We start from the raw sequence: 24071 nt of genomic DNA on the forward strand, positions 1-24071 counted from the left end.
TTTTGTTATTTGTGTATTTGTTTTCAATGTTGCATGTGGTGCTTGTTTTAACCTTTTGAAAATGTTTTGCTTTGAATGATATTGAGGGGTGAACGGGGAATCTATTGTGTTATGAGTATGAAACGAATGAGTGTTTGAACGTGCCTTAAGTGAGTACTGTAGCTTTGCCTAAATCTAAGAATGTTTCCTCGTGTTTTAAGGTCTGAGGTCATGGGGATATTTTTTTCTTATTCGGTCTGTCCGTCTGTCCGTCTACAAATTTTGTTCCTGGCTGATAATTTTGGTATTAATTTACCAATATACATGACACTTGGTCAAGATGTTCAGTTCATAAAAATACACACTGAAGTAAAAAGTTAAGGTCAAAGGTAAAGGTCAAAGTTTGCATCTTTTCACTGATGAACATTTTGTTATGACATGATAAAGCAAAGTTGATTAGAACTAAATAATTAGTCATTTTACCAAAGGTCAAAGTCACTTGATCAAAGGTCGAGGTCAAAGTTTGTATCTTTTCATTGATGAACATTTTGTTATGACATTGTAGCAGTGGTGGATTTTGTAGATTAAACATCAACAAACACTGTGAGAGTTCTTCACGATTTATTGTGCGTAGTTCCCATTCCTTAGACATAAATGATTAAACCCTGCAATTATATAATAGTTACATTTCAGATATATGTATGGGGTCTCCAACTCATTCACAACGCACACTGTGAAGCGTAGTTAAGTTATCTTGAGATGTTACATGTAAGATTATAGTTCTATAAATTATAAAAGTTATATTACATCTAGATTTACATTATATTTACTGATATTTATACACATGTAATATTGAACATATGATGTAAATCTTATCTTAGCTCAGTATTTATTGATACGGAGGTTACTTAATAAATAGACAAAGAGTACAATAAAATACATTCATCAATACATTACTATAAGTTTAAAATAGAAAACTGTACCTATTTGTGGAACAGGGCCATTTGAAATCGTACGGAATTATCCGTGGTTATTACGTGTACTCGTAATTTCTGTATGACAAAGAAACACGTATATATAAAATACAAGTAAAATAACGCAGTATATATATACCGTACAGCTAATAACGAATCAATAATTAACTAGTATGATCGTATCTATCAATTTGACAATATAAATGGAAGCAGTACAATACTTTCTTACCAGTGTCCTGTCTTGTCTGCTTCGTCAAGACGTCATGTAGTCTCATATAAATATCGCGCCAAAACCACCGGTCACACAAAGAATACAAAGAAACCCTTGACCATTGGCTAACCCAAGAGGTGAGAACGGGATAACTTACAAAACTGACCAATGATAAATATATATATATAACCAAACAAATCCAAGAGGCCAAAATAAGAAAATAACTATACCACAATATGAAGATCGCTATTACTGTATCAGAACATATATATATACCGTAATATTATAAATATAGATATCACAAATATCGTCTCTGCCACAACATTATGAAGCAAAGTTTGTCGGAATTTAACAAGAACTCAACTGACTTAAGGTCAAGGTCACTGGGTCAATGTCAAGGTAAAATATTGTATCTTTTTACTGATGATTTTTTTATGTTATTATGAAGCAAATTGTCAAATGACCAAAGGTCCAAGTTAAGGGGTCCAAAGGTTCAAGATCAAGATCAAGGTCAAGTTTTGTATTTTCCACTGATGAACATTTTGTTATGATATTATGAAGCAAAGTTGGTCGGAATTAAAGAATAAGTCAACTGACCAAATTGACCAAATTTCAAGGTCACTGGGTTAAAGGTCAAGGTCATTTGGGTCCAAAGGTCAAAGACAAAGTGGATATCTGACTTTGATCCTTGCTCATGATGGGGGAGGTATTCAAGGTGAAATAAAACAAATCAAAGCTAACAAATGAGTGTTGCACCAGCATTTAAATTTCGGTTAGCCCAGCAAATATGGAGGTGGAAGGAAACACGACTCACATCATAGTACATGTAGAATGTATATTTTGCTTCCTTCCAAATGTCAAATGTCAAGCTCAGCTATATTGGTAGATTGCTTCTTGATGATTGTGGGGGTTATATTGCCACAAGACGGGACCCTTACTGACCTGTCAGTGTTCTAGTCACAATTTGTTTGTGTATTATGTAGTCGAAGGATACGAGTCGTGTAATTGTTCTACGTGTTTAGAAGACTGTGACTGAGCTTGTGTTGATTTTGTTGTTGTTAAAGTAACAACCTTTTTTGTACATTGTACTTTTTGTTTTCTGTTTAAATTATGCTCTTTGTTTAGTTTTATCATCAGACTAGGCTAAAGCTATTCGTTCTATGTTCTGTTTAGCAATTACATGTTTTGCATGTCCTTTGATAGCAGATAAATTCATTTTCAAAATGCTTTCCTAAAAAGCCTATTGATTTATTGGTGTTTGATGTGATGTCCTTTTCGTCTTCCTTTAATTTAAAGTTGTTTTGTGTTGTAAGTCTTTGATATTTACGTGAGTGGATTGATTCTAATTTGATGTGTGGTCGTAAAGTGTATATTTGCGTTTACTTTGCTTGTGTTTTGGCGATATCTTGTGTAGGGTGCAGTAGGGCGAATTTACAAGAGCAAGTCATCTTCCCATTTGCTAGATGCAGTTAAGTCTTATGATGTGAAATGTAATGAGTAATGAAATGCGTGTGTATGTGCTCTTTGTTATATCCTCCATGTAGTGGGTGGGGGTAAAAGTAATAGCTTTGTCAGTACACGTGCTTTGTTGTATGCGTCCGTGCATCTGTGCGACTGTCCATCCGAAATTAAGAGCTTATTTACAACATTATCTCATTAACTCCTGAATACTTTTAATACACATTTACATCATAGTGTGGTGATAACAATTGCTACGCCTGCATAGATTTTAGTGTTTATCAGTCAAGAGTCGAAGGGTCCAAAGTCACGGTCAAGTATCACACTTGAAGTAAACAAGTGAAAAATATATCTAAATCATCCATTAACTAATTTAGCTTATACGCTCTATTTACACAATTGAATGGAACTGTCAAGTTTTACACCCGATAACAATTTGGTAGTCATCAGTTAAGTTGAATTGGTCAAAGTTCACGGTTAAAGCATCCGTCTGTAGTAATATCTCATGAACCACAGAAAACGTTCAGTTTATAATTACATCATAGTATGGTAGCATCAATTTATGTACACGATCAAATTTGTGGGGTTATTGGTCATGGTAAAATAGTTAAAGGACACAGGTGATATGCCGCACTTGACAACAATTGAAGTAAAAAACTGGAATACACAAACAAGTCTACTTGTTACAAGCTATGTCTTATAAATATTTTTATATTGGTTGAGCAGGAAAAGGGTGAAGGGGTTTGGGACATTTCTATCATACATGTAGTTGCCACTCGCTCTTTTTATCTACTTATTATTGATTGTTTTACAGCGTATGGTGTCATGTGCAAAACAGCCTAAGTGTGCTATGTATTATAGAAGCTCGTTGTTGTACATGAAAAATGACAGATAGGTTCCTTTATAGCACTCCAATTGTTAAAGGTGTTTTGTTTGAGTGCATTAATTCTACCCTGAAACCATTATCAGTACCACATGTCTGGCCCCATATTGCATGGTTACGCATAGCAACAAATATTGTTTACTTCCGGTAGAAGTTGTTGCCGACAGAGGACATGGACCATATATATGCAAACCACACTGAAAATGGGGAAAAGATCAAAGATTTTCTAGCGTCCTGAAAACTTGATTAAGAAGGTATTATAATATCGATCGAAGCAAGCAGTGACGGTGGTTTTGGCCATTGTATAGGAGCAATAGAAACCACACTTGGTAATAAGGCAATCCAAAAACCGGCTATTGCTGATATTGAAACAGGAGAATTTGTGATGCATCTGATTGACTCATAATAACTCATCAAACATTGATAGTTTAGGCCTCATTGACTTAGATCTGGAGTCTTCAGTGTTTGTTCTGGTCAGCTCAATCCGTTCTTGCTATGCCCGACGTTTTGGTTTTGCCATCTCCACAATTGCCTGAAGCTTTAATTTCTCCATCTCAAACTGTCGTGCTATCTCTATTTCTCTGCGTGCAGCCTCATCTCTTGCCTCTGATCTATCTCGAGCCCTGTCTTCCCTTGCTAGATATTCGTGTTTCTTTGTCGCTACAATGTTGTGTAACTACTCGTTTTTTAGCCCCACTCTTTATCCATAAGTTAACCGTTTGTCATAATCCATGATTTTATTTCCAGTTACGTATGCCCTATAAGAATGAACAATAAAAATATATGTGGGTACCAACCCAATGACAATGTATCTCAAAATAGTTCAATCCTAAGCCGTTTAGTAATATCAGTTCTCATCTGTCTGAATACCACTATATATGTGTGCCTGTATATCATGCACACTTCCTGGTATATTATAACCAACCTGCCTGCTTATAATATAATATGCTGAAATGAAGCTCTCTAATTACTCAATAGTAAAACTACTAGTAAACTACATACCGCCTATTTTCAATAATAGGTCAACCACTGGTACAGTATTACAGACTTAATACCAGAACTAGTAACTCACTATTCTGTATTACAGCACAGTAACTCTATGTGACAACTGATCTATCCTAAATACTCAATTTTAGAAAACAGTTTCACAATTTCACAAATTAAGCTTGTGAGAATCTAGAACATCTATTAAGGTGCCCCACCTATTCTGTAGTACTGATTGATTGATTGATTGATAGATTTTACATCCGCTTCACTACCGAGTAGTTCGGTTATCCAGCAGACAAAATTCTGTAGTACAGAAAAACAGCCTATAATTAGTATTTTTTTCTAAAATGTATCCTGCGATACAGCATGACGTTGAATGTAACAACCAAACTAACTTGTCGTACAGAATAACAGTCTATATTCTAGTATAGCACCTTACCTACTCCTCTATACACATATATGGAATAACAGTGACTAGGAATAGAGACCCGACCCAAGATACACAATATGGATTGGTTACACCCTACAACATTCCTTATACACTGCCTTCATGATGTGATGATTGTGATCCTACACGAGCACATCTACGCAAAATATCAGTTTCTGTTTGTAACAACTTATTGTTTACATTTATCGAATGCACTGTTTCAAATGCACATGTCAATACACAGTACTAACAGCCAATATAATTTTCTCAAATTTAGAGTTTTATCCCCTGAAAATATGGTCTTTCGGGATCTTTTCTTTGGTAGCAGTGATTTCGCTAAATTTGTGGAGAAATAACAAAAGGCGTTCACGTTGACTAATACAAATTTTATATAATCAACAACATAATTAGTACATCATAGCCATAACAATACAAGACGCGTGTGTGTGGCGCAAACTACAAACTCGCACACAAATGTCACAACGACCCACGGGATCCAACGCGTAAAACACAGACAGTCAATCACGGGTATCACACATAACACACAGTTCTTTGGACGTGGTAAACGTACTGGCTTTACTTTTCACTTGTGTTCCCGCATCCTAGGAAATTAGGAGTTTAACCATGTTCACCATGTTAACCGTCTTCTGTCCGGTCTTCCCGCTCTCTCCCCGACCCAAACTGAATTCCTTTTCTATCTCCAACTCTAATATTAAATTCATGTTAAAGAGAAGTTTTGAACGCGCACACACACCTTATTCATATTAATCCAATACACACATAGTTATCTTGACACAGAATGATTGCCGGAACATGAATTTAAGTTGAAATCCGTTCATTCTATGCATGCATTATGATGATCATGGAAAAATGAAGCTTGCGACCTGTGAATGATATTTAATTTTATCAGAAAAAATGAAATAAAACTGCAACGTTTCACCACTCTACCCTTTACAAAAATAATGTATATGATTAAGAGATCCTAATAACACTGCCAAAAACTATCTTTTCATTTAATGTTTGTTTTCCTGTATGACTATATATATATGTAGCTTAGTAAATCATTTCTGAGAAGAAAAAACATACCATTTAGAACTCTCATGATAAATGATGAAGATTAAATAAGCAAAAAAATAAACCAAAAAACAACAACAAACGAACAGTGTTTCGAGTATAAAATCCAAATAGATTTGACTAGGATTTCGAACCCTCGATCTCAGATCATTATATGTTCGTCCTAACCAACTGGGCCACCCAATCAACTTTTGTACCCAGGCCAACTTGCACAACAATTATATCCAAACTAAAATTAAGGGAAAGTTACATTATGTTATTAAAGCTACATTTCTTATGTGTTTTGCCTTTGTTTTACGTGCATTAGGTCAGGGATCCCGTGTATATTTCATTTGTGAATCGACCTTTCAGTATTCATATAACTTGACAACTCAATACATCATAACATGCTTTGCCAACTTTTTCGTCATTAAAGAAAAAATGATCGGTCTAAATGCGAGTGAAATTAGGATAAACCGATTTCGTGTATCGGAACAATGACGAGTTTATTAATGTACATCAATAAATAGTTAATCAATACTGATAAGTGGTATTGACTAACCTATATACATTGAACATTTTACAACCTTGAACAATTTAACCACAAATGAATAATTACATAAAATGTTCAGAAGAAAATGCATCTGTAACAGGATTTTGTAAACAATATGTATCGCGTATTCTATCTGAACTGTGCCCAAAATGTAGGATAACATTTGTACGTGTTTGTTCTTTCCGTAGCCTACTCATAGAATCGATATATTTGGATCTAGAGGAGTAACTTATTTAAAAGAGTTCTAGATGTATAGGTTAAGACATATTACACGCTATATTCGACTTGAACACTAAACAAAACTGAAAGTTCAGCTTCAATATCAGAAACACACAAGTAGCACATTCAGCTAAGTATTAAGTGAAATAAGTGCTTTTGATTTTTGATTTAACAACAACAACAAAATTTAAAAACATTCAATTCAAATCACTATATCTCATGTGTCCTAGGCAGATGACTGGATCTGGAAACAATCCAGGTTGACAATTGTGCTCAATATATATGGTACCGCTAGCGTTACACAAAAATAAAGGGTATGGTTAAACGGGTAAATAACGTTAAAAAAAACCTAAAATAATGATACTGCGAAAAGTGGTCACTCGGATAAACACATGTACGTTATCCACATTGTCCTAAGCAGTTGTTTGGATCCGGGTAGATTAGACTCAGGCCAGCTGGACATTTGTTCACTGCTTGAATAAGACTAGCAGCGTTACACGCAATGTACAGGCCGAAGACGGACGGGTGTGCGACGTTACACGATGCAAAGTTGTCACAAAAGGAATCTGAAATAAACAAAATAACATTATAGAATACTGTTGGTATCAGATCGCTTGAAAAATGCCGCATTTGTTTCCATCATCTGTACAGTAGAAGTACATAGTAGATAAAACTTTCTGAAATCTAATCCGATTTCAACATAAGATATTTATACCTAAAGAATAAATATAATAAAATAAAAAATGGTACAACTGTAACTGTATTATAGAGAATATATTTAAGGATTTTTTTTCTACAATCTTCAATAGAATGACAATTTTAGTAATATATACAATGTGTTTATACGAAATTAAAATATTGTCCCAAGTATAGTACCAAAACTCATTATTGGTGTGATTCACAAGAGTGTCGAAGTAGTAAAACCAGTCTCACCTTCTAGTACATCAAACCTCTTGGATGTAGTGTAACTTCTACGATTTTGCTCTCCCAGTGGAGGAAATGACATTGATGCATTGATAAATGTGGTATGTAAGGCAAGCTCCACCGGTTTATATGACCAAACGATCTTGAACGCTAGTGCATCCCTGATGTCCTCGTCAGCAACCTAAAAACTAGTAATCCATGCTGTGAGGACAATGATAAGAATATGTGTTCTGTAAATTACAATGCGTAACAAAATGCATATCGAAACATTCTTTTAATAAAATTCGTTAAGAACTGCATGTTTCTATACCTGTTTACGATATGGATTTAAAAGGATATTGAAAATACAAATATGTTATGGTTGTGTAACCGTGTATCGTAAGCCGTGGCACAGAATTAACTATAATATGTAATTATAGACAGACATTTTGTACCGTATACGCGACAATGGGACTAGTTAAGTTTGCTACTTCGATGACAACGTGAACCTTTTAAAATATGCCAAACGAACGGATTTCTTAGGGGAAATAGCCTTACCGTCACTGCGCTCGCCAGAAGTGAAACACCGTCCTGCTTTGCAATGACATTAGACACAGAACAACCCATGAATCCCTTGAATTCAACATAAAGATCTCTTCCGGCTATCACAGGGGTGTCGGTAATGGAAAACGTATACAGACTTTGGGGGACTGAAAACAAATTAGTATACAAATCAATGAAGGCCTATGTATCTCACAAAATATGGAAGTGGAATAAATTGTTCGTATCCGCCAAAACGTTAAATCTTTTCATCTTAATTTTAATTAACGCTTATTTGATTCACATATTCTAATTATAATTAATCAATCAATTTTTATGAATGGCTATATCAATCATCAGGAGAAAGATAATGACGTCACGCCAGGTATCATCGCTTCACGCGCGAATTATACTTTCCAAAAAAGTTGACCATTTGGCTGGAAGTAATGAAACCTATAGCAATTGAAGACACCTTGATACAGTTATCAGAGACATGTTTAAAAGATTTCATGTACAAATATCTATAATCATGTTTTATTTTTGAAATGTATCGCATATAACACTTTGATCACAGTTTAAGATACATTTAAATTGATATTTAACCATAGCACCAACACAATAGAGACGACCATGCAACGTTACTCGGGGGAACACAAAACAATATAGCAAACGATAGTATGAATTCCTATAAAAGAACCAACGACAATTATCAAACCCAGAGAGTATATCTTTTTCCATTAAAAAAACTATTTTCTCTCCATTTTTTAAGTATTACTATGACGTCGCAATAGGTTGTCTATTAGGAATAAAGAAAGATAATGTCTTCATTTCACGTTGAAGATGGTATGACTATATTGTCGATGGATTCATACACATAGTCACATATAACGCACGTGTATATGTGGGTCACCATACAAAAACTAATGTTAAATGCGATGTTTGCTAAAGAATGAAATGTCTATTATTACCTGTATAAAACATTATGTAATCTGCTGTCTGAACACCGTGTTTGAAAATCAATGACGGAAAAACGCCGACGTGAACAGACATTAGCAAAGTGATACATATCATCAAATATCTGGAGCTCGTTTGAGTAATACCTCTCCAGTTTTGCCTGTAGATTGCAATTGATAACATGTTGTTCGGACCCAGGTATATGATATAATCTTCCCTATAACACTACTTTCAGTGATCCAACTTTTCATAATATGGACTGTATTGTTACAGTGAGATTAAATAGGTGTGGAATAATACACTGTAATACTTACTTGTGATGTTAACATGTATGTTTCTGTTTGACGACCCTTGTGGTGAGCGGAGAGTTATGGAGTAATAGCCTCCATAGTTACAGCCAACTCCTTTTAATCGGGTGATATCCACTCTCATCACACCATACTGCTGGGTAAATTTTATTGTTAAATTCTGTTCTTTATGTTCCGTCTTAGAATCCACAAAAAATGTGATTGGAAACGATGGAAGCATTGTTCCAACGCCGTTTTCCGTCTTGGTATGGTTCACAAGAACTTCTTCGACGTCATGACCAGGACACCATGCGCAGAATAATATAAAGTTGTTGTCAGCGTGAAGTGATCTAGTCTCAGATCCGTGACAACGTGGTGGCACCGCTGACATAGAGAACATTATATTATATTTCACATGATCCTCAATATAAAATGTGAAATGTACATACTCTCTCACATATAAACATGGTATAAATACTGTCCTACATTTGATGCAAAAGATTGAGCTGCTACTGCAAAGTCAACAATCACACGAAGAAAGGAAATATCTTTTTTGATGATGATGCAGAAATCCAAACAAAGAAACAGTTAACTTTTTACTGATTGCAACTAAGAATCACGAGACGTGATTGTATTAAAATCGGTGAGATGAACTTTTTTAATCAGCGGTCGGATGGCGTAAAAAAATTAAAACTATCACCTCCTACAAATAAGACTGGAGTTATGCAAGTTTACATGGCAACCTCTCTCGAAAACGTTGTTTTTTTCTGATTACCTTGCTTTTCTTTCATATTAAGATCCACATTCTTAATGCTATCCTGGCATACTTAAATGATTATTGATATATTGATCTAACGTGTTCGATAATTTACCTGATATGGCATTGACTTCGATGTTGGTGCGCGAGCCGTCTGAATAGTTTAAGGCCAGATGTCCTTTATCACCGCAATGGACCTCCGACATAGTAATATTGATCTCCATCATATCTGCATTTTTCATTGCAGTAAACGTAAGGCGATCATTGAGGGCTTTCCCGCTTCCTTCGCCAGAAATGGTAAGCAACGTTATCCAGTCGCCAAAGTAGTAGCCCTTCCTCTCCAGAAAGATATTCACATCCCCATGTATCCTCTTCTTGCAGTTGATGTACCCAGGCTCGCCGATCGTGAAGGATACCAAAGTGCAATGATCTAATATGACAATAGCGTGAATTCGTTGATATATAATTTGGACTGAGTTTGTGGCTTTTGAATACAAATGATGGGCCAAAACAAGCCACTTACACTTTAACAAAATAGAGATTTCACCATAAACATTCAAATTGTTTTACGTCTCTCCTAATTTTCGCAAGACAAGTTTAATTTTTAAAAATTCCGAAAAAGTTAAAGTTTGAACATTCGAAACCTTTTTCAATATATTGATAACTATGTATAACCTTTAGTTAGGTTGAATAAAGTACACAATCCTCGTAAAAAACACATCTTGAAATCAACATTTCTATTCTTTGTCTCTTTTTGTTGTGAATGAGTTCGTATTTCGAAAGCTATTCGATATTTTGACGGAAACGTTGAGTTTTCAAATTAGTAACAAATATAAATATTAATTCTTACTCTCCTGCGGTGGTGCACATCGGTCCGTTATTCGATGAACTGCTGATTAAGGACTAATAGGCTTGAATCTATCATATGTACAAAACCATAAAAGTCATCTCTGAATCAAAACATTTGCAGAAACATGATGAGCTAACAGTGTTTTACCTAACGACGGGAGTAAGAAAACTGTTTTCCATGTATACACACTTACGAACCTCTGATTCAGAGATATGGAATACTAAATGAAAATGGAGTAAATCGAACGTTGTAGTAAAATAATTTGAATATAACTTCCTCCAAGTTTTATTTGATTACTTGAAAATAGTGCGTTCTTTTGACTTACTTGCCAGGTTTACGTTACTGGTGTCTATTCTTCCAACCGGTACTAGTTGATGCACCCCGTCATCCAGCTTCAGGGAACATATAACTTCATCCTTTGAAACCCAAACGTCTGCGTCGATATCCGTCGTGCAGGTGACTACTCCTTCTTCAAAAGTATTGAACGTGTAGGTACACGAGACGTCATGAATAAACAAAGTATCTTCTCCCTTTTTCATTTCCGGAACAAAAACACCATGGTGACATCCAGTTTTCATTGAACACGAGAGGTGAATTAATTTGCTGATGCCATTTCCCGCCAAATACGGCTGAGCGGATACGCGCACATCATCCAAATTACCTGTAAAGGATAAAACCATTAGGATTTGTTATTGAAATTGTAAACAAAGGTACAGGTACATTGTATGTGTGTAAAGTTTGGTGTCGCCATTTTCTTAAATGTGCGGAAAAACAGGTAAGCGCTTATTAACCAAATTGCCTGCTTCCTTTTGTATGATTAAAATTTAGGAAATGTTATGGAAATTATTTGAATAAATGCACAAACATTTTAGGAATTTTATCCTGAAATAACTCGACTTTTAAACCTTATAATTTTTTTAACTCCGGGATTCATTTTGTGTTTTCGTCTGCTGGGTGTGATAGTTCGTATCAAATCCATATTATATCATTTTACGCGCTGGTTCATCCACTGGAATGATGCAAACCCTATAAGCTTGTAATATCCGCTGATATTATTGTAAATTGCTGCTATCGCCGTTAATCTATATTTTCACCGTTTTTCTTGAAGGATGGTTTTAAATAAGTCTTAAACATTTCATAAGGATTCTTGTCAAGGTGTAACAAAATGAAGCCCGATCTAATCCTGCAAAACATATAAATACGAAGACGATCGATTCAATAGAATCAGTCTTTTTCATTTTCCAGGCTTTGTGCAAATGCATAATATTAAATAGTTTGAAAAGTCAACTGTGAAGTTTGAATTACAGATTTAAGTTATGTATAAATATATATATATATATGGGGCAAAGAAGTAATTCCAACAGTGTGAACAAGTTTAGGTTGTCAATTTTTTGTCAATTATAGTATATCAGTTCTATCTTCTTGTAATATGATATATATGTACATGTAACTGTTCTGTTTCACTGTGTCTTGATAAAGGAGCGGATCGCTCCGAAAATTTGACAACCTAAACTTGTCCACACTGTTGGAATTACTTCTTTGCCCCATATACTACTTTAAGTAATTCGTATCCAACGGACATACCTCCATTAGGATCCAGTGTTATATGGGATTTTACCGCCTATATTACTTTTTTGACCCATATAAATATTATATATATATTTGCGGTAAATGAAGACTGTGAAATTTAGTTTATAACGAACGATGTTAATTTGACTATATTTATATCATTCTACTGTAAAATTCCATTATTTACAAGTTATCTATATTGATGTTACTCGCACTGCAAATATTGCTCGAAATTATGTAACCGCTAATTGATGCTTCTGTAAATTGAAATTGTACTGAATTTATTGTGAAGGCGCCCATTTATAATTTCGTTAAAATTTGAGTGCTCTTAAGAAGAACGTTTGCAGTACAATATTTATGTTTAACATGCGATATTTATATGCAGAAATACTATATACTTACCCAGATACGTAAGTGAGAAAATCTGGTAATACACAAGGCTGTTTGAACTGTTCAGATACTCAAATAAATACGTCCCTTCCATTTTACAAGTCAAAGCTCCCAGACGTGGTGAAACTGTCAGTTGTTCTGTAACCTTTGACCAACTGACAATCCATAACCCGGCCACAGTGATATTGATGGAATCAGAAAGACGCATACTTGAATTGACTATTGTCTTGTTGCCAGGAAATGATACTCTAACCTTAAATATGTCAACGGCAACACTTGTTGCGAGACGTGAACAGTTGGACTGCGCAGAAGCGGAAGCACTTGCGGTTATTGATCCGACACAGAATTGTAATGACTCTGAAACTGATAATTCTCGAAAGTGTCGATTAAGATCTTGAATAAAAAAAACCATACAAGACACAAAACAACACAACAATAATAAAAACGATTACACAAAACTAGGACGTATATACTGTTTGATAGGAAAATAAAAATCTGTATCTCATTAACAGGTTAAAACCATTAACAGAGCAGCTACTGTTATTGATATATAACTTTAAAGGACCAAAGAGTTTAAGGTCATTTCCGGCCCCATCGGGGATTGTTATTTCGCTGTAATATTCGTAATCTGGAATAAATGAAGTATGCAAATATGAAATATCAAAATCACCCGACAACGAATTTAAGGAGATATGGCATAACGTTTGCATGTACAATGTACAAAGAGATACACATATCTTATGAAATTGCGTGCATTTCGTCTGTTATGCGCTATTTGGTTGACGCTATGCCATTTTGAAGGAAATAAACTAAACACTCTTCGATTTTTGAAAGCCTCTGCATGCAACATACAAAATTATAATCCACATGCTTAAACATAGTCATACCAGTGTTCATTCGCATGACTGTTTTTTTGTTTGTCACATGCGGAGGCTTTCATTTCAGCATGCTTACTGTCCAAAAACATCATAGTTTGTATATTTCTGCATAGCAACGCAAAATTGTTGTTATGGTAGGGTATCTACGTATGCGCATTGGAAGGAAGCTGCACCGAGAAAGATAGCCCCAACATGACGTTTATAACAGAAATTGGTTAATAAGTTCAAGTTAAAAAAACACACTTTTTTATGCGGCCAAAAATAATCTATGACGCCCAAAGTCCTTTAATAGCAAAAACGAATTCCTTCAATATGCTATTAAAGCATTTTAATCGTCCAACAATTTAACAATAAAATCGACACTTTGTAAGATTAAAAAGTAGTAAGTACAAGAGGGACTATATGTTAAATGGTACAATAGAGTCGAAACTGGTCATGTTTAGTCATAATGCCCAAACCATCGTTTTGCATAGAGCAGTTTAATTCAAAAGCTTGCTCTGAATTCCATAATTTCTTAGATAAATGTCGACTGCTGACGGACAAACTTACCACACAAAGTTTCAAGAGATGCATCTTGATAAAGGTTATCGCTTAATGTTATGGTCACAATCATCATTCTATTAGAAAATATATTACTTCTTTGTGCGGTATAAACATCGATGCGTTTGATTTTGCTCATAATTATGACTTGTTGTCACTACCTTTGCTTTTTGTCTCACGAGATTGATGCCAGTTATTTCCCCGCCCTTGATATCAGATCATAATAAAACTAAGAATTCAGCCTGCATACTGTATATCGTGAAAATCGGCTTGATATACAGTAAAACCTCGATATAATGCCCCTCATTTCATTTGCCAGCTCATTTATCGCCAACATTTTCCAATGTTCTTATTTCCTTTGTAAATTTGCCTATGTTCAACGACTAAACCCTTTGTAACACCAGAATATTTCCTTGGACAAATGGCGTCAGTATAATGAGGTTTTACCGTATTTACCAGCCAGTTCTATCATAAACATGGTATGAGAAAGTGCACAGAAAGACCTGAGGACCTACATCTTAGGTAAAAGCACAGTAAAATGTATTTTTAAATAATGAACATACACTTCATACTTGGTTGATCTTGATGCTTGGACGGTTCCGACAAATGTATTATACCGATGATCGCAAGAGCAATAACCCCTACCATCAATAGAATAATCACAGCAAAGCAACACAATCTTCTATAGGGCGTTCTCTGAAAGAAAAGAAGAGAGAGAGCACGGTATATTACACAAATAAAATCAAAGTCAAAATGTGTTTGTTTTAAGTTTCTTATCATCTGAATACTTCATACGAAAAGAGGTTTGCAAAATGTGCTCGTTAAAATTAATCAAAGACTCTCCACCATTTGGAAGTTCATTTGAGTTTTTACAATTTTCAATGTCTAAATGAAAGATGATATTTTCAACTACTTCATATATAAAAGTAAAAATCACTTGATATCTTAATTAAGATTATGCTTATCGGGACACTAAATGTGAAGCTGTCGAAAAAGAGAAAAAAACAGAAGTAGCATTTAGGATTGGATTGTCTTTGCTTTAACCTAGAATTACATTATCTGTTGTTCAGTGTGTAAATAAGAGACGGCTAGTAGAAAATAAAATCATAATGTAACTTGTAATTATAAACAGTCGACATTCATTATGTCATATTAACTGACCTTGAACGTTTCCTCTCTTTGACCAAGGGATGCATCTGATATGGTAGTGTTCGGGTCTGTCGTGGCCGCCCCATTAACATACTTCAAACATGCATAAAAGTATGGTCCAATTAGTTACATATCATGGCATTACAGTAATACTTATCAGCAAATATAAAGATAGAGTTATGCATTCATAAATTCATTGGGCTTTTACAATATTCAATGACGAAATGTAAGATAATATTATCAACTACTCCATATCTAAAAATGAAATCACTTGGTATCTCAATCAAGATATTGCTTATCGGGACACTAAACATAACGCTATTGAACAAGTGCAAAAACAGAAGTAGCATTTAGGATTGGAATGTCTTTGCTTTCACCTAGAATTACATCATCTGTTATTAAGTGGGTAAATAAAAGACGGCTAGTAGAAAATACAATCAAAATGTAACTGGTAATTTAAAACAGTCGACATTCAATATGCCAAATGAACTTACATTAACTGTTTCATGTCTCTGTACGAGGGATGCATCTGATATGGTAGTGTACAGGTTTGGCGTGGCCACTCCATTAACATGCTTCAAACATGCATAACATATAGTCCAATTAGTTATACAGTAAATCAAAAACAAATTATAGTACTACTTATACAACTGTTTGTTTTAAGTTTATTATCATCTGAATACTTCATAAGAAATGAGGTGTGCAAAATGTGCTCGATATAATTAATCAAAGACTCTCAACCATTTAGAAATTCATTGGGCTTTTACAATATTCAATGACGGAATGTAAGATACTATTTTCAACTTCTTCATATTTTAATTAAAAAAATCACTTGATATCTAAATTAAGATTATTCTTATCGGAACACTACACATGACGCTATCGAGAAAGTGCGAAAACCAAGGTAACATTTATGATAAGCATTTCTTTGTTTAAAACTAGAAATACATAATTCAAAAACGTCGACATTTATTATTTCATGATAACTTACATTAACTGTTTCCTCTCTCTGCACGAGTGATGCATCTGATATGTAAGTGTACAGGTTTGTCGTGGCCGCCTCATTAACATACTTCAAACATGCATACAATATGGTAGAATTAGTTATATATCTTAATACTAGAGCACTACTAATAAACAAAAATAAATACAGAGTCATACATTCTACATTACAGCCCGGATAGTGTTTATGTTATTAAATTAGATATTGCATTACGAGACAGGTAATTGTTATTGCATGCTACATGTACTAACCTTTTATTGCATCAAACATCTAAGCACAAAACCAGTGTTTATAAAGTATTCAATCATTCTTAGGCTGTATCATGAGTGTGTGGTGACTCAGCATGTTTGATAAAGTTTAGTCCAAACGTAATCTATGATCTTTATAGAAACAGAGTAGAAGATATTGCATCGTTGTAAGGTATTAAATGTCTTAGATCACAATTGCGTCTCAACTCTAAGAGATACATATGAAGGTTTAAATAGCAGATTACTATTAACCTATGTACTTGTAATTATAAATTGCTTAAAAAAACATTTCCTTTTTCCAAAATGCATATATAAATTTGTTTTGGCAATCGAAATTCGAATAAGTTGTTGTAGCTGTCAGACATTTTAAATGAAATTCGGTTTTTCATACTTACCACCTCAAATTACTCAACCTGTCTAGTCATTGCAGGAGAGAAATCTAGAAGCTATTGTTGAAATAAACTTTTAAAATATGTTCTTGTTAACACCTTAAATATGTCTGTTCCGTGAACGTACACTTCACTAGGTAAACATTTGTGAGTTATGGGAAACTTCGCGCGAGCATACTAAAATGAGATAAGATTGTAAAGTTATCGATTGGATATCTCATTGATCAAAGTTCGTAAAAAAAATCTATATGCAAATATTAACATAATCCCCAACTAAGAGTGTCCCTCCCTACTACTAGACAAGGACGGTCTTACTTGTCCATAATACTTACCATTGGCGACATCTCCAAAGGAGAGCTGTTGTGGGTATTGACGTATTGGTTGGCATACGACATATCTATTAGAAGAAATCAGCACTTGTCTGGACACAAGAAAAAAAATAAAAATATGAAAGAATAATTAGTACGAAAACTTGCATATGCATTTTATATTTCAGCATTTATCACAATCATGTGTAATGCTACAATTCTGAATAGTGACACCCTTCATCAGATTGAGCTGAACAATGGGGTATGTTGTATAGTTGTCAAGGGTTAGCCGGGTAACTGGTTACTCGGTCGAAAGAACGTAAAGCGGTTACCAAAATTAATAATCGAATAATTCGACATTTATTTACACCTTTGAGCAGCCCATATTTCCCTGGTTTAAACCTACAAATAATGTATACAATATGACAAAAATCGGATAGTTGTGTAATAAAAACAGTGCTAAGGCCGACATGTTAGTGTTATTGTAAAGATTGACAAAGATATGCCGCAAGCACCATAAACAACTGAACAGGTTTTAAAAGCACGCCAGATAACGCAGTTGTGAAATATGATCTTTTAGAGGTAGACCTCGATATTATATGCGAGATATAAATTTAATCTGAATAGCTCGCACTTGAATGAGCAAACATGTACAAAAACGTGTCAGATAACGCCCTAACTGTATTCCGACAGTTTTTGGCCATGACATATACTTACTGGGGGTATATATAACTATTTCCTGTGTTAGGCTTGAAATACACAAGTAGACTATCATGCTAATTGATAAACATTTATGTGGTGTAAATACGTTTTGAATCGAACATTTGCTAAACATATAACGTATTGTCGTTGTTAATTGTTTAATTACCAAATTGGCCTATTAACCGGTTACTCGATTGGAAGATTGTTCGAAAATCGGCAATCAAAATTTGACAGGTTTGTACCTTAGTTTGTGAATAAAATAATTGCACGCATTTCACGAATATGTAACTGCTTAGCTAGAAAAATCGGTAGGCAGTAGTCTTCATGTAGTTTGTCATATTCTTGATTAAGTTAATTTAAAGCTACACTGTACATGCATCCTTGATACTCTCACTTCGCTCAAAGTACCCCTGGAGAATGTCATAGCAAAATTAAAGAAACGCAACTAGCAATTTGATTGGTCCCAAATAAAAATACCTGACCAATCACTTAGGCTGATACCTGTCCTTTGTAGATTACTGAGGACATAAAAGGCTGTCAATTTTACCGTTACGCGACCGACAGATTAGAAAGTGAGGTAAACCCGTGGAGTATCGAGGATAAGCTACATCTACAAGCGTATTCTCCTTCATCATCATCGACTGTACCAACCATATTAACCTAGTTATAATCAAAGTAATGTCACGTCCCTAAAGCGAGAATTGGGGTAGTGACAACAAAACGAAAAGGGACATTTATGATCATCATGAAAAGCACAGATATCACAGAAAGCCATAACTTATTTCATCTGATTTCTTGGGGAAAATCCTCATAATGAGAGAATGAAAACGTCACTTCAGATTTATATGAGATATGGTAGCGTAAAATTGTCGCAGTCAAAAGTTATATAATAATAATAATAATGATAATAATAAAATTCTAGGTTCTTTTATACCACTTTATCACAACCTAGTCCATAGGTCGTTACAAAGTCGTTCACAAATTATTATCCGTGGTTATAGGGCCTTTGCAACCAGCCAATACCTTTTCAACTCAATGGGGAGCTTACAGCCTGAGCTTCCATTTTCGCGCTTACACCTAGCATTTAACCATTCTAGCACTGCCCAACCACGAACTCATTTAATTTACAGCTGAGTAGACTGGAACAAGCAGAGTAAAGTATCTTGCTCAAAGATACAACACATTGCCGTGCCGTGACTCGAACCCGCAACCTCTCGGTCACGACCCCGGCGTCCTACCAATAGTTTACCGTGCCTCCGTAACGGTATTCTCTCGTATTCAGTGTCACAATATGAATGTAACACCAGTTTAGTCGTTCTGGATAATATTTATATCGCCAGTACACAATCAAATATATGTCAAACACAACACCCACCTGACCGATGCACTAAGACATAATGTCCCCTATACACACCATATACACTAACGTTTTAAATATCTATGTACTTCTCGGTTGACTTCGATATACGGCTACTTACCATTTAAATTGTCTGACAGAGCCCCCACTCCGTGACAAACTGTACAAAAAAAATGTCTTTATGTAAACGATTGAGCGGTAATGATTGTCTAGTCTAACCAATCAGTATAGTGCCAATTTTTAACATAATTGTTAACTTAACGTTCGAATTTAACAGGTTAAAATTAAAACAACTCTATTATCATCACTACTACCACGATAATTATTACTTAATCTCTAAAACTAACGAATATTGCATATTCTGAACCAAAAAGATATATAATGCTCGTTATAAGTAAATTAAGTGAGGCCACTTAGAATGTGTTTTCATAGACAAAACAGTAATGTAACGGGTGACTGCGTTTGTAGCTATGACTTCCCTGTAAGACTGTACACACATGAACACATCCTACACGTGTAAATGACACTTGTATACATAGCCTTAATGAAAAGCGATACGCAATAATGCGTAGGGTTCACATGATTCTTTTATATTCACAACAAACGCCTGTCAGTAAGGTTGGTTTTAAAATGAAGCCTGTGATTAATAAAACCATAGCCCCCCTCCCCCGTCCTTTATACATGTACTATTTCTCTTCCTTGTTGCCTTGTTCCTGTTCTTGCCCTGAAGGCTTAACAGAGAATTTGTATACGTGTTTCACTGATTTTTAAACGCAACTTTTTACAATATACATAATGACAAATAGCATTATTAGGTTTCTTGATAATAATACGGAATCGCATGTAACACAGAACAAAAATATCTCATAATCATATAGTAATTGCTTACAAAATTTCTGAATTTTCCTGAAACATATGACTCATTTTGTTCTAGAAATACTGTTAGGAAAGACGACAATCAATGAGGAGCTGTAGAGAAAAGGTAAACATTCCATGCTTCTCATACATATTATACGTGGTATGTACAATATTCGTTCTGTTTATAAACCTATTATGTTCAACTACATTTTTTAAAGTGAACAATTTGAATGCACCAACAATCACGAAACCAAACTCAGTAATATTATAAAGACGAACTTCCATGGACAACACCTACCTGAACGAATCAGACTACACGTCCAGAATGCACAACATGTATACTGGCACTATTATGTACAACGAACCCGATATGGAATTCGTCCAAACCGGGTGACTTTGACATACGTCTATTTACAAATACAAATAGGTGGCAGAGCAACGTCTCAGTATCACACCGTTCACTAAAATGTTATACCGCAGTTAACAAGGAAGTGAAATATATTGGAGCGAAAATTATAGTGCAGTCTATCAAATCACTCAAGACCAAATGTCACGTTTTTTTTGTTCTTGTTTCTTTTTTAATATTTACATATATGTTTGCATTATATTCAGACTATATAACTTATTCAAACTTAACAAATAATTCTTTTCCATTAGAGACATTTCTTAGCCTTATTGACAAATGATACGCAACATTGTATAATTAGGCGGTATTCAATAACGACATTGTTGGGCAGATTTGCCCTTCTACAATATGATTTCCAATGTATGTTACAAGATTTAGCCATGTTGGGTTTGTTAAATTATTTATTATTTCATGCTGTAATTTATTGAACATTTTACCTGTGTTACATACGTGTTATCAGCATATTGTAAAGATCAGACATTGACAAATCCGTAGTCTAGATGTCAGTCATTATTTATTTGACATTATTACGTTGGTGAAAGTAACATTCACAAGATAATTAATTTCATTTTCGGCGGGCTAAATAACATAAGTTTTTACAGCTGCCCCAATAGTCGTAACTGATGAATCAAAAAGAGCTTGCAATACACTTCACATATCTTATTTAGACAAAATTACCCATTATCGAAATTTCGCTCAATCAGAAGAGGGATTACGGCAGCTGTCTTGTCCAGACAGAAAATGGAAGTCACCTATTTAACCAAATGTATGATACATCAATAATGAAGACACACTTTATTTGATGTAAATATTGTGGACTATTAGATATTGCACCGATAGTTTAACTTCGTCCTTATTGTACTATAAATATTTGATTAGTAAATCGAATAGTTGTTGGATCGCACCATGTTATACGATGTGCAGTGTGCTCACGATGTGCTCACGATGTGTGCACGATGTGTGAACGATGTGTGCAAGATGTGCGAACGTTGATATATATACTGGGCGATTAAAGTTTGTGCACATTTGTGGGCACGATAGATAAACGGTGTGCTATGACAATCATTGGTGATCGGTTATGGGTGGATTGGTCGAGTCGTTAACACCCCGGCCTTCTACGCAGGCGGACGGAAATTGATCCCCGAAGTCGTCGTACGCATGGATATTCAGAGAAAGCGTGGGTTGATGTTGCATTATCTGATCCCACAACAAACAGAACACATTACATATCCAGCACACACACAGGCATACACACATAGGGAGATATTAGCCAGGTGGTATAGGACTAGAGCGCCTGATAAGCCAGCTCCTGCGAATTCCTCAAAATTGTGTTGATTAATGTATGTATAGTTATATTAATTGTATATCTATGTTACTGTAAAGCACTTTAGAGTAGCTTATGTTAGCTAGATAGGGCGCAATATCAAATGTTGTATTTGATTATTATTATTGATATAATTAGAGGAAAGGCTTTTATAATAAAGACAATTTCGTTTCAAAATATTTTTTTATCTTGAATCTAAAGAATTTTACCATATTTGAGATATTCTCAGTTCATATTCCCGGATTGAAAGTTATGCAGAAGGGAGGATGTAACCGACCCCAAAACTCTACCGTTATCTGATATACTTATTCGCGGTTGCAGCCAGGTTGATACAACTTGTCGCAACAAATTAGCAGTTTTACTACTTTTCCCTTTTACTATTTGTCACTATGAAAGCATGTGGGTTTTTTTTATACGAAAGTAACCAAAATGATATATAATTTAAAATCATTCCTTTCTCTTCTACAAACCCCACTCGTTGACCTTTGATTACCCGGATGTGCCCCTGCAGGTTTGAGGACAGAATAGACCTCCTGTATCCAACTTCATGTTGTAACTAAGATTCGACTGGTGAGGGCGTCTACTGCAGAATCAGGGTTCGACTGGTGTGGGCGTCTACTACAGAATCAGGGGCCGACTGGTGAGGACCTATACTGCAGATTCAGGGGCCGACTGGTGAGGGCGTCTACTGCAGAATTAGGGTTCGACTGGTGAGGGCGTCTACTACAGAATCAGGGGCCGACTGGTGAGGGCGTCTACTGCAGAATCAGGGTTCGACTGGTCAGGGCGTCTACTGCAGAATCAGGGTTCGACTGGTGAGGGGGTCTACTGCAGAATCAGGGTTCGACTGGTGAGGGCGTCTACTGCAGAATTTGGGTTCGACCGGTGAGGGCGTCTACTACAGAATCAGGGGCCGACTGGTGAGGGCGTCTACTGCAGAATTTGGGTTCGACTGGTGAGGGCGTCTACTACAGAATCAGGGGCCGACTGGTGAGGGCGTCTACTACAGAATCAGGGGCCGCCTGGTGAGGGCCTCTACTGCAGAATCAGGATTCGACTGGTGAGGGCCTCTACTGCAGAATCAGGGGCCGACTGGTGAGGGCCTGTACTGCAGAATCAGGATTCGACTGGTGAGGGCCTCTACTGCAGATTCAGGATTCGACTGGTGAGGCCTCTACTGCAGAATCAGGGGCCGACTGGTGAGGGCGTCTACTACAGAATCAGGGATTTACTTCTGCTAGGAGGACATTGAAGAACTAAAATTGATTTGCTACCCCCACTCAAACGCTTCGTCTACTTGGTCACGTCATACCCAAAACAAACAAACAGACAAACAAACAAACAAACAAAAACGGATAGAGGGAGGGTAGGCTAACCATACCTTTGATCTATATCTAACTTCAAGGGGAACATTCGGAAACCTTCTGGCGAAAACAAAATACTAAGAATATTATCTGTTATTATAGTAGGAACTGTTACAAATTCCCCTAAATTACTTGTGTAGTAGTGATCGACAATGTATTTGAAATAAAACAGAGTGCAACATAAAGCCTAACCTTGGAGTACATGCTATTTTAACTGCTGTCTCGGTATGTCTATGACAGGCCGAAGCAAAAAATGTGTGCAGTCTGATCGGGAAAATATGAGATCTACACATTACACATACATATCTACATTGTAAAACTTTATTATTTCCTGCCGGGTGATTTCTGAGAAAACTTCTTTAAAACATTTTTGGTAAAATGAGAAAAAATACACTGATTTAATTATTGTTTGAATTTGCTCAAATTTGACATGTGGGAATATAATGGCACTTTACTGCAATTAGTATTCCTTAATTGGGAAAAATTGCCGCTGTCATTTGGTTGGTCGAAATTTATATTCTGGAAAGGTACATACTTAGCAGTAAGTCCTA

The 24071-nt window shown here is 35.4% G+C and overlaps 1 protein-coding gene across 2 annotated transcripts; it reads right to left on the minus strand.

Annotated features, from left to right (window-relative positions):
* Positions 1 to 5951: 5951 nt before the first annotated feature.
* Positions 5952 to 20898, minus strand: LOC110449146. Of its 2 annotated transcripts, none has more exons than XM_021495799.1 (13): positions 20725 to 20898; positions 17534 to 17622; positions 16553 to 16633; positions 16056 to 16136; positions 15574 to 15654; positions 14985 to 15108; positions 13007 to 13357; positions 11361 to 11696; positions 10301 to 10615; positions 9456 to 9812; positions 8206 to 8357; positions 7678 to 7849; positions 5952 to 7310 (listed from the first exon to the last, which is right to left on the minus strand). In XM_021495799.1, the coding sequence occupies exons 2-13, from the start codon at positions 17594 to 17596 to the stop codon at positions 7144 to 7146; spliced, it is 2280 nt and encodes a 759-aa protein (XP_021351474.1). In that variant the 5' UTR covers positions 17597 to 17622; positions 20725 to 20898; the 3' UTR covers positions 5952 to 7143. The 2 variants fall into 2 exon arrangements, with proteins under 2 accessions (XP_021351474.1, XP_021351473.1); XM_021495798.1 differs by having other exon boundaries at positions 14976 to 15108.
* Positions 20899 to 24071: the final 3173 nt, after the last annotated feature.

This window comes from Mizuhopecten yessoensis, unplaced genomic scaffold (genome assembly GCF_002113885.1).
Source record: "Mizuhopecten yessoensis strain PY_sf001 unplaced genomic scaffold, ASM211388v2 scaffold4511, whole genome shotgun sequence".
NCBI lineage: Eukaryota > Metazoa > Mollusca > Bivalvia > Pectinida > Pectinidae > Mizuhopecten > Mizuhopecten yessoensis.